Below are 13,410 nucleotides of genomic sequence, written 5' to 3'. Positions count from 1 at the left end.
TTAAATCGGTGCTCAAGTCAAAGAAGGAGGAGATATCCCCTCTTGGTTCAACCCTAGCCAAACGCCCCTCCGGCCCTCTGGAGGTGGGCACGCCCTTCTACCAAGATGGCCAGCTGCAGGTCCGTGTCTACTGGAAGAACCGGGGAGGTATGCGCGCCAGCGTATTGATTTACACCTTTGGTAGAATCTAATTAGCACCCCATTATGCCCATCAATCACTCTATGACTAATGTGCGCTGTAACAAAGTGTTATGACTGATTCTCAGTTACCCAAAACAGCAAAGGATTCCTTTTACAAATGTGGGATCAGATGGTGTAAATGAAATCAGTGAAACAATGTGTCTCTGTGAACGCAAGGTAATGCGAGTGCCGGGCGAGTCGGTGTAAAGCTGCACACGGCCTGGTAGAGCGGAGCCACCGTTTAGTCAAGAACAATAAACAGAAAGAGACGGAGCCATGCGATGGGGTTTATTGACAGCTGCGTTTAATAGATCCTCGCCCTTGCATTAGCGCCGAAGCAGCCCACGTTGTTTAACAAGACCTGATGTCATAGGGAACAGAAACGTCCGTGGGTTGCAGCACGTCGAGGGGTTAAAGCCTATAGGAGTGCCTGTCCCAGCGGGGTCCATTCCCCCAACCCTTATGTTAATACCGGAGTGGAAATATGGAAACCTTGAGAGCCATGCTCTCAGGGTATCCTGTCAAGTCCCATTCCCTGGTCTATGTTATGTTACTAATATATGTCATCGCCCAAGCCAAGCTCCACATCTTAGAGTCAAGAATGCAAACGCTGGCTGGAGGAGAGGCCTGGTGAGACACCAACTGCTGAATCAGAGGGAGAGAGAGCGAAGGGGGGGAGGGGGGGTAGGAGGTAGCCCAGAGCTTTTTGCGAGGCTGGCCTGGACTCCGAGAGCTGAGTGATGCTGAGGGGGATGGAGCGCGGCCGGGGGAATCACACCGCTGCAGAGCACCCAGAAGCCCCGTCCAGCTTCGTCTCTTCTTTGCGACGTCGGTCCGCAGTGTGTGTGTGCCACTGCCACTCTGAGGGATGACCCCTGGCTTTGATTCTGACAACCTGCATTCCACTACTGTAAACATAGAGAAACACAGATGGCCCGGAGAGCTGGAGTCTCTGGACATCTGGTTTGTGTGACGGGGAGAAGGGACAGGTTAACCGAGCCATGATTAAACTCTCACTCATTGTCTCCGTGATCCAAAACAGCCGCGGCCTGTGGACCGTCTCCAGCCGACGAAAGAGAACCTTTACAATACACCGGCTCAGATAATATATCACTGTCGGCCTCGCACTAAGACAATAGACAGCAGTCCGGCGGTGGCGGCACTTCTGAGGCGCGCTTCCAGCCATGATTTATCGAACACTGCTGAGGTCCTGTTCTCTACCTGGTTTCCATGTCCCATTTCTTGTTTTACATGCCCCCTCCCCGCTCCATCAGATCCAGCTAAACATATCTTGTTTATTTTTTCCCGATTTCCCGGTTCCCTGTAATTTCTCTCTTCTGCTTCCAAAGAGCTCAGGGGCTCCAAGTGCCGTGTCTAAGCCTTCAAAGGGCCCCTTTTATCTCCCCACTACAACGCAGGCCCCCACTGAGGGGTGAACACAGCATAACTCAATTATTAATCGGAGAAGTATTCCACATATCCAAGCAACTCAGTTGAATGAATAATAAATCTGGTAACATAAGATGAGGGTGATGGGCAGATAAACAGTGCCGATGAGCTCATGAGAAGCTACTGTACAGTAATGAGGCGAATAATGCTGCTGGAGTCTGCAGCTGAGAGAGTGAGCTGGTCCCAGCGTGACCACGGCGGCTATACTCCACTGTCGGGAAATATAAATCCTTAAAGTTGAAGCAGAAAAGTTTGAGAATTATAAAACCTTCAGCGAGGAAAAGGGAAGGTTTAAGAAGCAGGGAAATCATGTTGATAAGTTTATACAAAGATAAAGAAGGACTCACTCTCAAGTTTTTATTTTCAGAGTTATCTTGATCATCAATAATTGAAACTGTGAAAGCAGATCTCAGGGAGTGCTGTAATCTGTGAGCTACAGATATCAGTGAATCACGTCAGTCTGTCAGATTGTCTATTGATGTCAGATTCATTTTCTGTGGGTTCAGCTGTCGAATGTTACTAAAAATATTTAATCAAGTAATGTACTTATAGATTGAAGGTATGAAACCCTTCTTTATACTTTAACTCTGCTGTATTTCAGAGGGAGATCAGCAGACGTTTCTACTCCATGACATTTATTTGATCACTGAAGTAGTTACATCATATTCCTTTGGCTTCACGATGCACTTAATCTAAAGAGAGTGTGTTTACCAGGATAAACCCGATGGTCCCAAAGGGTCAGGCCGGGTTCAGACCAAAACTCTGAAATCATATTTGGGTCCGGGTTGTGTTCGAGCTTGGTTAGTTTTCTCTCGGGCTCAGTTGGGTTCGAACAGAAATTCTCTGATCATTTTCCAAGGACATTTCCAATGAGAATCAATTGTGTGATTTATCTTTCCAATGAACCACACCCGATTGTTAATGGTTTCTTTGTAGGAGTTCACATGCAAAACCTTAGATGACCTTAAAGATGCATCATTGTCCAATTAAACCGTCCAACAGTGTGCGAATAGCAGAGTTAGATCCAACCTTTGCCTGCTCAATACATCGCAATGTATCAGCAGCTTTACAATTGATTAACTTATTGATTTTGGATCAATTGGGTATTTAGTATGGGGAATCTCAGACAAGTTTAACCTAGATGGAGCGTCCTTCATGGATCAACTGAAATTGTTCCGACAGCAGGATTTACATTTGAACTGTGTGAGTTTCTAAGTAAGAATGAACAAATTCTGAGATTCCAATTACCAAATAATTAAATGATCCGATCAATTGAGCTCGACCAATATGGATTTTTGGGGGTGGATGTCCATATAGATATTAGGGACAACATTTTTTCCTACAACGACAAAACAACCAATGCAATTTCTTTTGTAATATTTTAACATAAATGCACATCTTTTATTTTCTCCATTGTTTATTCTGTAAAAGATGCTGATATGTTTGTAAAAGGCTCGATTTTATTGGCCAACCGATATACAGTCAGGACTTGTAATGGATCATTGGGTCAAAATGAAGTATTGGATCTGAATACTGAGGTTGTGTCTCTGTTATGTGACATTTCTTTCTTTTCATCCACCCTGTTTTCAGATCCCTCAGTGAGCCGCTACCACGTCCAGTGGATGCCTGAGTACTGCAGCCACAACGAGACCCGAGGACCAGAGAAATCTGTCACGCAGGTTAGTCTCCGAGAAACGTTTCACACCTTCCAACTCGATCAGCAGCTCTGTGCCATGCAAAGCACGTGGCTGCGCTTTTGTCCTCTAAAGAAAACAACTCTGCAGAGAGAGAGAGAGAGAGAGAGAGAGAGAGAGAGAGAGCCCTGAAGCCTTGGTGCGCTGGACCTGCTCAGGGCAAATCACTGGCTTTTGTTTTTAATATTATGAGTCAGTCGTGTGGTGTTTAGGCCAATAAAACGCATTTGCTGAAAAAAAAAAGTTTCCCGGAATGGGGGATCATTCATGTCCAGCAGCCCTTAGTAATGCTTCTGCGTGGGTCTTTCCTGTAGGGCGCGGCGGCGGGGGGGTGCGGCAAGAGAGATCTGGGTTGGTGGGTTTAACAGTTTGAGCCCGGGCTGATGCAGCATGGCAGAGGCCTGACAATCAACACATTCTTTGGGGACCGACGCTCTGGTTGCTAGGAAATATACATCCATTTTCTATAGATCACTGGGAAAGACTCCAGGCTTGTGCTTTTATGTGAGCACACAGCGCCTCATTCACTTTTAATCAAAGCTGTTTCATATCAGAGGGAATATACACTCAGTTTTTTTCTCAGAGGACTGCCTATTAATGTAGAACCTCTTTATTACAAATGCAAGATATAAACCCACTGCTCAGTGTGACTTTTTCCCCCCTTGTTTCCCTAAAAAGACTCGAGAAATGTGATTTCGGTCCAGATCAACAGATAATGAAAGTTAGAAGTGGGTGTAAATTGTAAAACTGCAGCACAGAATTTATGAACATGGATTTACAGGCCGCTCTCCACTTCAAATTGCACATGAATCCACTTTGGTTACAGCTTCTTAATTAAGTTCATCCTTGTTATTGCATTTGGGAGCTGTAAAAAATCATTTATATTGCAGTTTGAGTAGGAGAATAGCGACCTAACCCGTACCATGTGAGCGTTCAAAGTGGTCCTGTAATGTGGGGCATTTTCCTGAGGCCTGAGTGGGAATGTGATCTGCCACGGCGCTGTGTATTTAATTATCTCTGAAGCTCCATGGGACCTGACCCGGGTGACATGTCAAAGTCATCAGAGGCTGAATAATGTGTTTCTTGGCGCAGGAGAACTACATCAACCTCCCGGGCCTGCTGTTCTCCTGCAAGTACAAAGTCACCGTTCACATGCTGAAGTCTAAGAGACGCGCCAAGGATGAGAGCACCACCTTCCTCACGCCGTCCTGTGCCACCATCCGCAGCAAGACTCACAAACACATCCCCTGCCCGGGGGAGGGAGGTGAGTGCTCAGGAGGGGGACACTTCAAAGCCATTAAATGGATCCATGTGGGTTTCAACACTGTATTTCGTGCTAAATATAAGAATAGCACAGGTAGAGCACATGCTGTACCTCCTCCATTAGTCCCCTCACCTTCAAGCACCAAATTTGACACACTCATTGACATCAGTCCCAAAATTTTCCTGTTTTGTTTTGTTTATTTCGATTAATTACTTCCTGGGACATTGGTGAAGATGTCAAAAAACGCCTTTAGAATCGTCTCTCGCAATATTTAAGCAAGTAAGCAATCCACCTGTTTTTCCACATCTGTGCCAAAATTAGAAGAGTTCTTTCTTGACCGCTGAAGTTTCGTGGAAATACACTCTGTCAGCCATTTTACAGCCATTTGACCAACTCCAACATTTAACTCCCCCCTAAAGCTACAGACATTTGCGTTTTCACATAGAGCCGCATAGTTAGCATGTTGTTTTTTGATTTTTATCTCAATCTTGTCTGACAGGTTGTTAATATTAGAGACATTTTGACATTTTAAGAAAATACACGTATGGGCCTATTTCTCAACGTCAATTTTCCCGAAACAGCGCCGGGGCTTCCAAAGGTTTTGGCAAAGCCGGAGAACCTGACAGCCTCCTTCTCCATCAACGAGGGAAACGTCACCGGCAACTTCCTGTGGCGCGTGTCCCGGGTGGCTCCCAATCAGCGAATCACAGGCTTCCAGGTCACATGGGCCGAGATCACCACCGAGAGCCGGCAAAACAGCCTCCCCAACAGCATCATCTCGCAGTCCCAGATCCTGCCTCCAGTAAGTCTGCTGTTATTAGAACGAGATTGGTTTCTATTTTAACTCCCTTAATAGCCATAGAGTGAAGACTGTTTAAAAATCTGACACATTGAATACCTTTCAGTGCACCGCAAGGAGCATACGCTGTCATATAGAGTCAGGGAAGTCTGGCTTGCAGTAGGAAAGTCTGTTCTATCTGCAGCGTTTCATTTCACAGCATCTGTCAGAGGTGAGGGTGATCCAGGGATAACACTGTTGTGGCCTCTTTGCATGAGTCTTGTGATAAGCAGTGTAGACAGACACAGGAATAGATCTGAGGAAGTGTTGTGTCCTGCTGGAAGTTCTCCTCCTCTACCTTTTCATCTGCCTTCACGTCTTCCTCTTTTATCCTCCGCGAGCGCCGCGAGAAAACAAAGCCGCTCTTTTGACATAATCTGCTCCATCAACAGCGCGTTCTGCCTATCTGCAGCTCCCAGCCTCTGGAGCTCGTCTATAAATAAAACCACCCACCGCACACTTTATCAAGCTGGCAGCGGAGAGGAGAGACAGCGAGCCCTATGAAAACAAAGTCTATGTTTTTGTCTGAGCTCTCTGCAGCCGAGCTCTCTGCAGCCGACACTCCCCTGGTCTAACAGCCCGTTCCGATCCCCGTCCTGTCAGATTTTAAAGCACACTCGATTGTATTCAAGCTGATTGCATTTCCCCCCCCCCCCCCTCTCTCGGCAGGATCATAACTTGCTCGTGGTGTCCAACCTGCGGCCGTCCACCTACTACAGACTGGAGGTGCAAGTCATAACAACCGGAGGAGAAGGTCCTGCCACTGTCAAGACCTTCCAGACCCCAAACATATTACCAGTCATTCAACACCGTAAGTACAAATCCCCTATCGGCTGATGCTGTGTCAAACAATTTGAGAAAAAAAATATATATCTTTTTTTTAACAAATATATGTTTATTAATGGCCCTCAGTTGTATTTTTGATGTCATGGTACCTGATGGTGCTATATCAAATTCACTACAGCCTCATTTATGTAGCTTTTATGTAAAAATACAGATTTTCTTTCACCGTCCACATTCTTCCATGCGTCCTTTACCAGGGGACGATTTCCAGTGGTACAGCTGCATTTTGTCTGGATGCGTAAGCTTTTAGAAGACGGTGACAGAGGGTGCTGTCCGTTTAACAGCATACTATAGATTTTCTATGTAACCTATAGGAAAAGTTTGACATTTTGGTGAACATGCTTATTTGTTACCTTGCCACTCTCACATCTGAGCCATCAATACAAGGCTTACAGTCAGCAGCGAGTTAGCTTAGCTAATCATAAACACTGGAATCAAGGGAAACAGCTAACCTGTGTCCAACAATAATAAAAAATCTATTGACCGGCTCCTCAAAGCTCACTAATAAACACATTGCCTGGAAAGTGCTCCGAGCCAAGAAATAGTCTGGTTCATTACTACCCGTAAAATAGCAGAATATTAGATGCCAAAAGCTCAACGGAGCCAATGAGATGTCTGTTGGCTCACTGATTTTGTTATTTACTGGCATAGAACTTAACTGTTTTGGTCAGTGGCCACATTAGCATTGTTTCTAACTGTGAAAGGCTGTTTTCAGTTTAATAAAAAAAAAAAAAAATCTAGCAACTTAACAAACAGATATTTGCCATGCTGGAGACCAAAATTAAGTTAATAGGAGAGTGAATATTAATCCTACATTAATCTGGTTTCCAAAATACATTAATATAAGATAATGTAGCTTTTTGTCTGCTGGATGTATCGCCGACTGTTTCCTATCAGGTTCACCACATTAACTTTATAAGGTGATGTTTTTTCAGAGTTTAAAGTTGTTCTTGCTGAACTCAAATTGCCCCAAAAATCTGCAGTTCAAAGAAACAATGCTGAAGATGCTTTGACCCGTTATGCAGCAAGATTTCTAATGAAAATTAAACAGAACCTTGGGTGTTTAGCTCAGCAAAAAGAGAGGATGTAAATAGTAGTTCTGACCCAGATAACAGGTCTAGATGCAGCAAGACAACAAGCATATTTATGCTGAAAAAATCTAATGTTTTTGTTTTGTTTTCTAGGACCCAGACTCCGGCAGCATCACTCTCATCACCAGAAGCCATCGGTAGAGAGACACTGAGTTTCAAGTCGAGGCAAACCCCAGTCGGGAGAGGTATCACCGGCTCTCTGCTCCAGTCTGTTGGGGAAGGAATGTATGGAACCAGACAGAAACACAGCGCACCAGACCATGAACTGACCTCCCCCAGCTTGTGATGTATGGATCCATCCTCTCCAGGCTCCACAACACATCAGCTCTCCCTCTATCAAACCCCTCTCTCTTGACTGACACAAGGCACATGGTGACGGGTTGGTCTGCACGGCGAGATCACAAAGGAGATAGGAAACTCCAGGTCAAAGTATCCAGATCCAGGAATCCCAAAACTAAATGTTGTGTTCCGGCATAAAGATATTAAACATTTAAATTGGATTTGATGACAGGCAAATAGAAACACAATTACTTAGGCAACCTGCTTGAAGATGCTTGAACGTGGATGGTAAGAAAAGCCCCAAACGTAAAACCAATTGTTCATTCATGAAGAAAGAAAAGCAGAGAGTCATCTATTTATTTTGTGTTACCCTTTAAAGAGGCGCTTAGGCACACAGTCAGTACTGATGGAAAATGTAATTAAAGTCATTGTTGTCTAACCCAGAATATTTCATGTAGTATGTTGCATGTAGTACATTTGATTTTCTTATTTGAACTGTAAATGAATTACCTGCTTCAAATTGAAAGCTCGTGATGGTTTTGCATGACGACCATTAGCGTTCTGTTGGCATGGAATAATGTCTATAGTGTGACCTCTTTTCAATATGTTAGCAATATTTCATTAACAGATTAACAAAGAACTATATTGGGAGTAATATGTAATGTTTATTAATGAAATTATAACTTGTGTGGAAACGATGAATTGTACATGTTCTTGGCTGTAGAAATATTTGTCGTGGAGCAGTCAGTGAATGTCTATATTTATTTATGTGTGTGTATTACAAAGTTTGGTTTGGATGTGTGTGAATGTGTATGTGCCTGTGTGTTTTAGTCTCGAAAACTTTTTGAACCGGCAGAAAAAAATCTTGTAAAGACATTTTGTAAAAATTGAATTGTAAATACAGTCTTATGTTACATGTTATTTTTCCATGGTAGAAACTGTACAAACTGCTAAGTAATAAAATAATCCTTAATCAGTTCCCTCCGCTGTTTGTTTAATTGACGCAGGCGGCGAGCGGTAAATAGACGTGCTTCTCCTCCCAGTGCTGTTTGGCAGTTGCTGTTGCTTATTTTGGCCGCAGCATCCACCGTGGCAGACTGTGGGCGTACAGCAAATTCTCTGATCGGCCCGGGAGCCAGAGACATGCACTCTGCAAGTCCAAATAAACAGGTCATCTAGTTCCACAGCCCCGAGTGAAATCCGCGTCGCCGGGGTCGGTCACCCCTCAACATAACGGCCCGCTTCTCAGAGCACTTGGTTATTGGCAAAACATGAAATCCCTTCCTCTGCTCGGCAGCCTCTCACACACGTGAAAAGGGAAAAAAGTGGAAATGTTTACAAGAAAATAAGGCTCAGACACTGCAGGACTCGGGTCTACGGTAGATGTGTGGAGTGTGTACTTTTTGCGTTAAAAGGCTCAAGCTGGCTTCCTGCATATGTTGAATGAAAGCCTTTTCTAACACACGTATAATAATCCTGGGAGCAGAGCTAGACAGTGTGTTATAGTGAATAGGCGTCATATTCTTCTTATTTTAATGAGTTTATTTTCACCAGAGAGACTGAATGTGATCTGTGGTTCTTCTCCTTTTATGTTTCTTGTATCATTTATGGGACTTGTATCTATGAGCATCTGGAATTTGGTGCAGCTTGATTGGATTTTAAGGAGACTATTGGGCCTTGGCGGAGGTTTGTTCTCTACTTAGTGCAAGCTACCTCTGCCAGGGTTATGTTTTCATAAGCATTTGTGTTTGTTTGTTTGTTTGTTTACACCATTATGCGAAAGCTACATAACCGTTTTCTATAACACTTGGTGGAAGCTTGTATTTCGAGTCGAGGGAGAACTCATTACATTTTGGTCTGGATGCGGCTCAGGGCGAGGATCCAGGACCACTTTGTTGGTTGGTTGGTTTTTATTTTTGGGGTTTGCAGAAAATAACTACTCAACGGATTTCCACAAAACTGAGTAGAAGGATGGGACATGGGTGAAGGAAGAATCCATTAAAATGTTGGCACATGATCAACACAACAGTGCAGATGGTTTTCACCAATATCCCCAAGAATAATTCATGGATCCTGATGTCATATTTAGGGGATGGATATCTATGGACGTGTCTTATTTGGTGCAGCTTGATTTATCAATGTTATGGGCTTATTAGGTTTGTTCTTTACTTTCATTCAGGACATGAGTTCAACTTTCATGGAAAGAAGAGCAGTTGTCAAAAAATGGTCTTGAGCTGAATCTATATAATAATATCTGTTCACATGTATTCACACATCTGCATCAGAGATCAGTGATTGGATTTCATTTGTCTTCTTTCATCGCACACTCACCAAGGACTTTACTAGAGCATCTGTTTATTAATGCAATCATCCAGTCAGCCAATCATGTGGCAGTACTGGAGCGCAGGAGCTACGCATTACATCAGAATGACGGGAAAAGATTCACATGATTGTTGGTGCCAGACGCACACAACAGTCTCTGGTGTTCTTACTCGGAATGCTGCGGAACAACAGAACATCCAGTGAGCAGCAGACACAAACACACATCTCAGAAGGCACAAGACGTCCGGCCTTGACGTAAATAGGCTGCAACAACAGGAGAAACACAAAGTCGGCTCAGTGAACTTCAGCAGAAGACCTTTGGGATGTGGCAGAACAGAGAGATTGGCAGCGTGAATGCGCAGATGACAAATTTGCTGAAAAAATGTGATGCAATCATATTAACACGGAGCAGAGTCATTTGGAGGAAGGTTTCCAGCATCTTGTGAAATGCACATCAGGAAGAAGAGAGGCTGTTTTGAGAGTGAAGGGAGGAACCGCTCAGTATCAGCATGAGATCTTATTAAAGTGTCGGCAGTGGTGTATAAAGTATTTGAAAACCATACTTAATGTACTTAAGTATCAAAAGTAAAAATACAAGTACCAAACTTAAACATGCTAAGTGTTTTTTATGGTAGCCCTATACAGACACAAGCAACCCAAAATTATTCTCATCAGGATTTATTTCAACTAACTGAAAAATTATAACAAAAATATACATATAAGGTATATTTGTAAACATTCAAACCCCAGATGCTGAGGTTCAAATAGTATTGGACTAGTGCATCTGATCTTCTAGGGACAATAAAGAACCAACACAACAGAATAAACAAGAGCCTCTTAAGTCTTCCTAAGACCAATAATAGACCACAGTATAACCACTAAAAAATTGTTAACTGTAAATATCACTAAACTTGGACCTTTCACTTTCTAATCAGCAGCATGAATGATACACAATTCCCCTTATGATAGCTCAGCAAAAGGAAACAAGTTCTAGGCAAACAAAATAAGATAGTTTCTCTTTCGTTAACAAACTGCAGAGTGCTAGTACAGAGAAGAACAGGCCAAATTTCAGACCGAATAATAAAGACTGAACTGAAACAAGCTCCTGCATGAGCACCTGGATAATTCTAAAGGGAATAAATGGATGGGGAATGTGCGCGCATTGATCACATCCCTGTCCTTTGTATACACATCGCTACTCCCCATTGGATGGTTTAGTGAGGTCCTCAGAATGGCCCCTCCAGAGTCGGTCATGGCCATGGCGGAATGCCAAGAAGACGATCAAACTGGACACTAGAGAAAGTACAACTTGTAACAAGGTTTCCTCCGGACGATTAGGGTCTTGCGCTGGACTACCCCCCCCCCCTCCCCCCCCCCCCCTGGTAGTCCGGTTGACGGCTTATCTCCCGTCCCGCCCTCAGGTAATCCTCGCGAGGCACCGTCCGTTCTCGCGCAAACATGCACAGTCCAGATAATCCAATATCATGATGAGAGATTGACAATTATATTCAGATTTTAATTTGTAACGAGTAACGAGGTGTTCAATGTCAATGTAACGGAGTAAAAGTAGAAATCCTGATGAATATAAATACTCAAGGAAAGTATAGATCCTCAAAAAAACTACTTAAGTACTGTAACAAAGTACTTTTACTCTGTTACTTTACACCACTGAGTGTCGGTTAGTGTAAATCTAAAAAGATTTCTGTTTCATATGCGATGCAGATCAGTGTGATCCCAAAGATCATCACAAACGTAATTGCACTTTTCTAGTCTTAATAACCACTCCAAGCGCTTCACAGTTCACCCAGTCACACACACACACACACTTTATCTATCACACATCACTCACACACCGCCGGCACAACTGTTACGGACAAGTTGGAGGTTCAGTATCTTGCCCAAGGACACTTTGGGACGTGGAATGGAGCAGTCAGGGATCAAACCAACAATCTTCTGGTTAATGGATGACCCGCTGACCCACAGCTACCTTGATGAACACAAATCTTCTGGGGTCGTGCACTAGCATCCGCCAGAGCAAACAGTGTTTGTAGAGGGAAAGCAAATAAAAAATAGCAAGTGTTTGACGATTAATTGTTTCTAGCTTTTGCACTTGGACTTCCTGCATCAATTTGATACTTTTTTATGAGTTTCTTCTCCCCCCTCCCTTCCCCACTCTCGCTCGTTCTCATGAGTGTTAGTGCTCGTGACAAGACGTTGCTCTCCAGATGTTCAGACGTGAAGGCCGCTCTTGTCACAATGTTCCTCCGGCGGGCGACAAATTATTCCGATCCCTTGTTTTCACACACTCAGCCTCTCCAGGCAGCCAGCGCTCCGCCGCTCACTTCTCAGGGACGTTGTTTATGTACAGTTCTATTATGTCACAGGAGATTAGTTCCTTTTGGTCGGCGCGCACTAATCCCCTTCGCTCTTTTCTAGGGAGCCACGCCAGTGTTTTCGCCAAGGCTCCCTTTTCTGTACGAGACAGCCCAACCCCTCTCCCTTTTTTCAGGCTGTCACAGTTCTCTCTCTCTCTCTCTCTCTCTCTCTCCCCACACACACCGAATACCATGGCCCTCAAGTGTGAAAACCTCAAAACAAAAGGGCCTCCATCCTCCTTTGAGGCATGTTGCAAGACATCCAAGTCTCCGAGGACATAAAAGAAAGGGATGGGGAAAAAATGCAACGACTAAATAATGGGCAAGTCGTCAGTACGAGAGCTTTTCTCTGCGATGGTAAAGGCCAGCGAGGGCTTATTCACTTTGCATGACATTGCATCCCTATTGTGAAAGTCAGGCCGGGGATATTGCTTTCACATTTAAACGCATATTTCTAAAAAACAATATTATTCATTTGGCTCTCCGAATAATCCCAGTCAGTTAAATATTTGCCCGTCTTCTGGTTGACATTAGCTCCCATTTTATTGGGATTGAGAACAACACAGTGAGTCCTTTCAGATCAGTGCAACAAAGATGGGCCCTTTTCTCCCACACATTTCCTCTGACCTCTTTGGACCCGTTCCGCAGATTAACACCGCAATGAGCCGTGCATCGCTATTTATCAAATCTAAGCCACTTTTATGGGTCACCCTGCCGATGGAACCACTGTAACATTACTCCTCCCCAGAAGGGATGGGTGGAATTTCCTCTCTGATGAAAGGTACAATCCCCGAGTTTGACGTTGAATTATGAGGCGAAAAATAAAATGGATGGACTCGACTTTCCCCTTTTCAGATGACACCGATCGTAACCTGAACGATTTGAAAGGCTCCAAATTTGACTCTCATTCGCGTTTCAGGTCAGTGAGATCATCGAGCGGAGCCGGGCTCTAGATCACTACCACATGGACTGGATGTCCATTTGCGCTGCTACTCCTTCATTATGATGAGATGGAATACATTGTCTGCTTGACCGATGAGGAATAACCAGAGTGTCCCCCCCCCCCCATTAAAGG

The 13,410-nt window shown here is 44.0% G+C and overlaps 1 protein-coding gene across 1 annotated transcript in view; it reads left to right on the top strand.

The window, feature by feature from the left end:
• The window catches only part of LOC128455696 (anosmin-1), a 42,039-nt gene extending 33,456 nt beyond the window's left edge, over positions 1-8,583 (top strand). The window contains exons 9-14 of the mRNA XM_053439468.1: positions 1-147; positions 3,220-3,308; positions 4,416-4,587; positions 5,169-5,389; positions 6,095-6,236; positions 7,453-8,583. Coding sequence (XP_053295443.1) covers positions 1-147; positions 3,220-3,308; positions 4,416-4,587; positions 5,169-5,389; positions 6,095-6,236; positions 7,453-7,511 — 830 coding nt within the window. The 3' untranslated portion in view covers positions 7,512-8,583. The remainder of the gene's footprint in view (positions 148-3,219; positions 3,309-4,415; positions 4,588-5,168; positions 5,390-6,094; positions 6,237-7,452) is intronic.
• Positions 8,584-13,410: the final 4,827 nt, after the last annotated feature.

Source organism: Pleuronectes platessa, chromosome 14, assembly GCF_947347685.1.
Source record: "Pleuronectes platessa chromosome 14, fPlePla1.1, whole genome shotgun sequence".
In the NCBI taxonomy this organism is placed as follows: domain Eukaryota; kingdom Metazoa; phylum Chordata; class Actinopteri; order Pleuronectiformes; family Pleuronectidae; genus Pleuronectes; species Pleuronectes platessa.
Note: the sequence above shows the minus strand (reverse complement) of the source record. Positions and strands in the feature narration are given on the sequence as shown.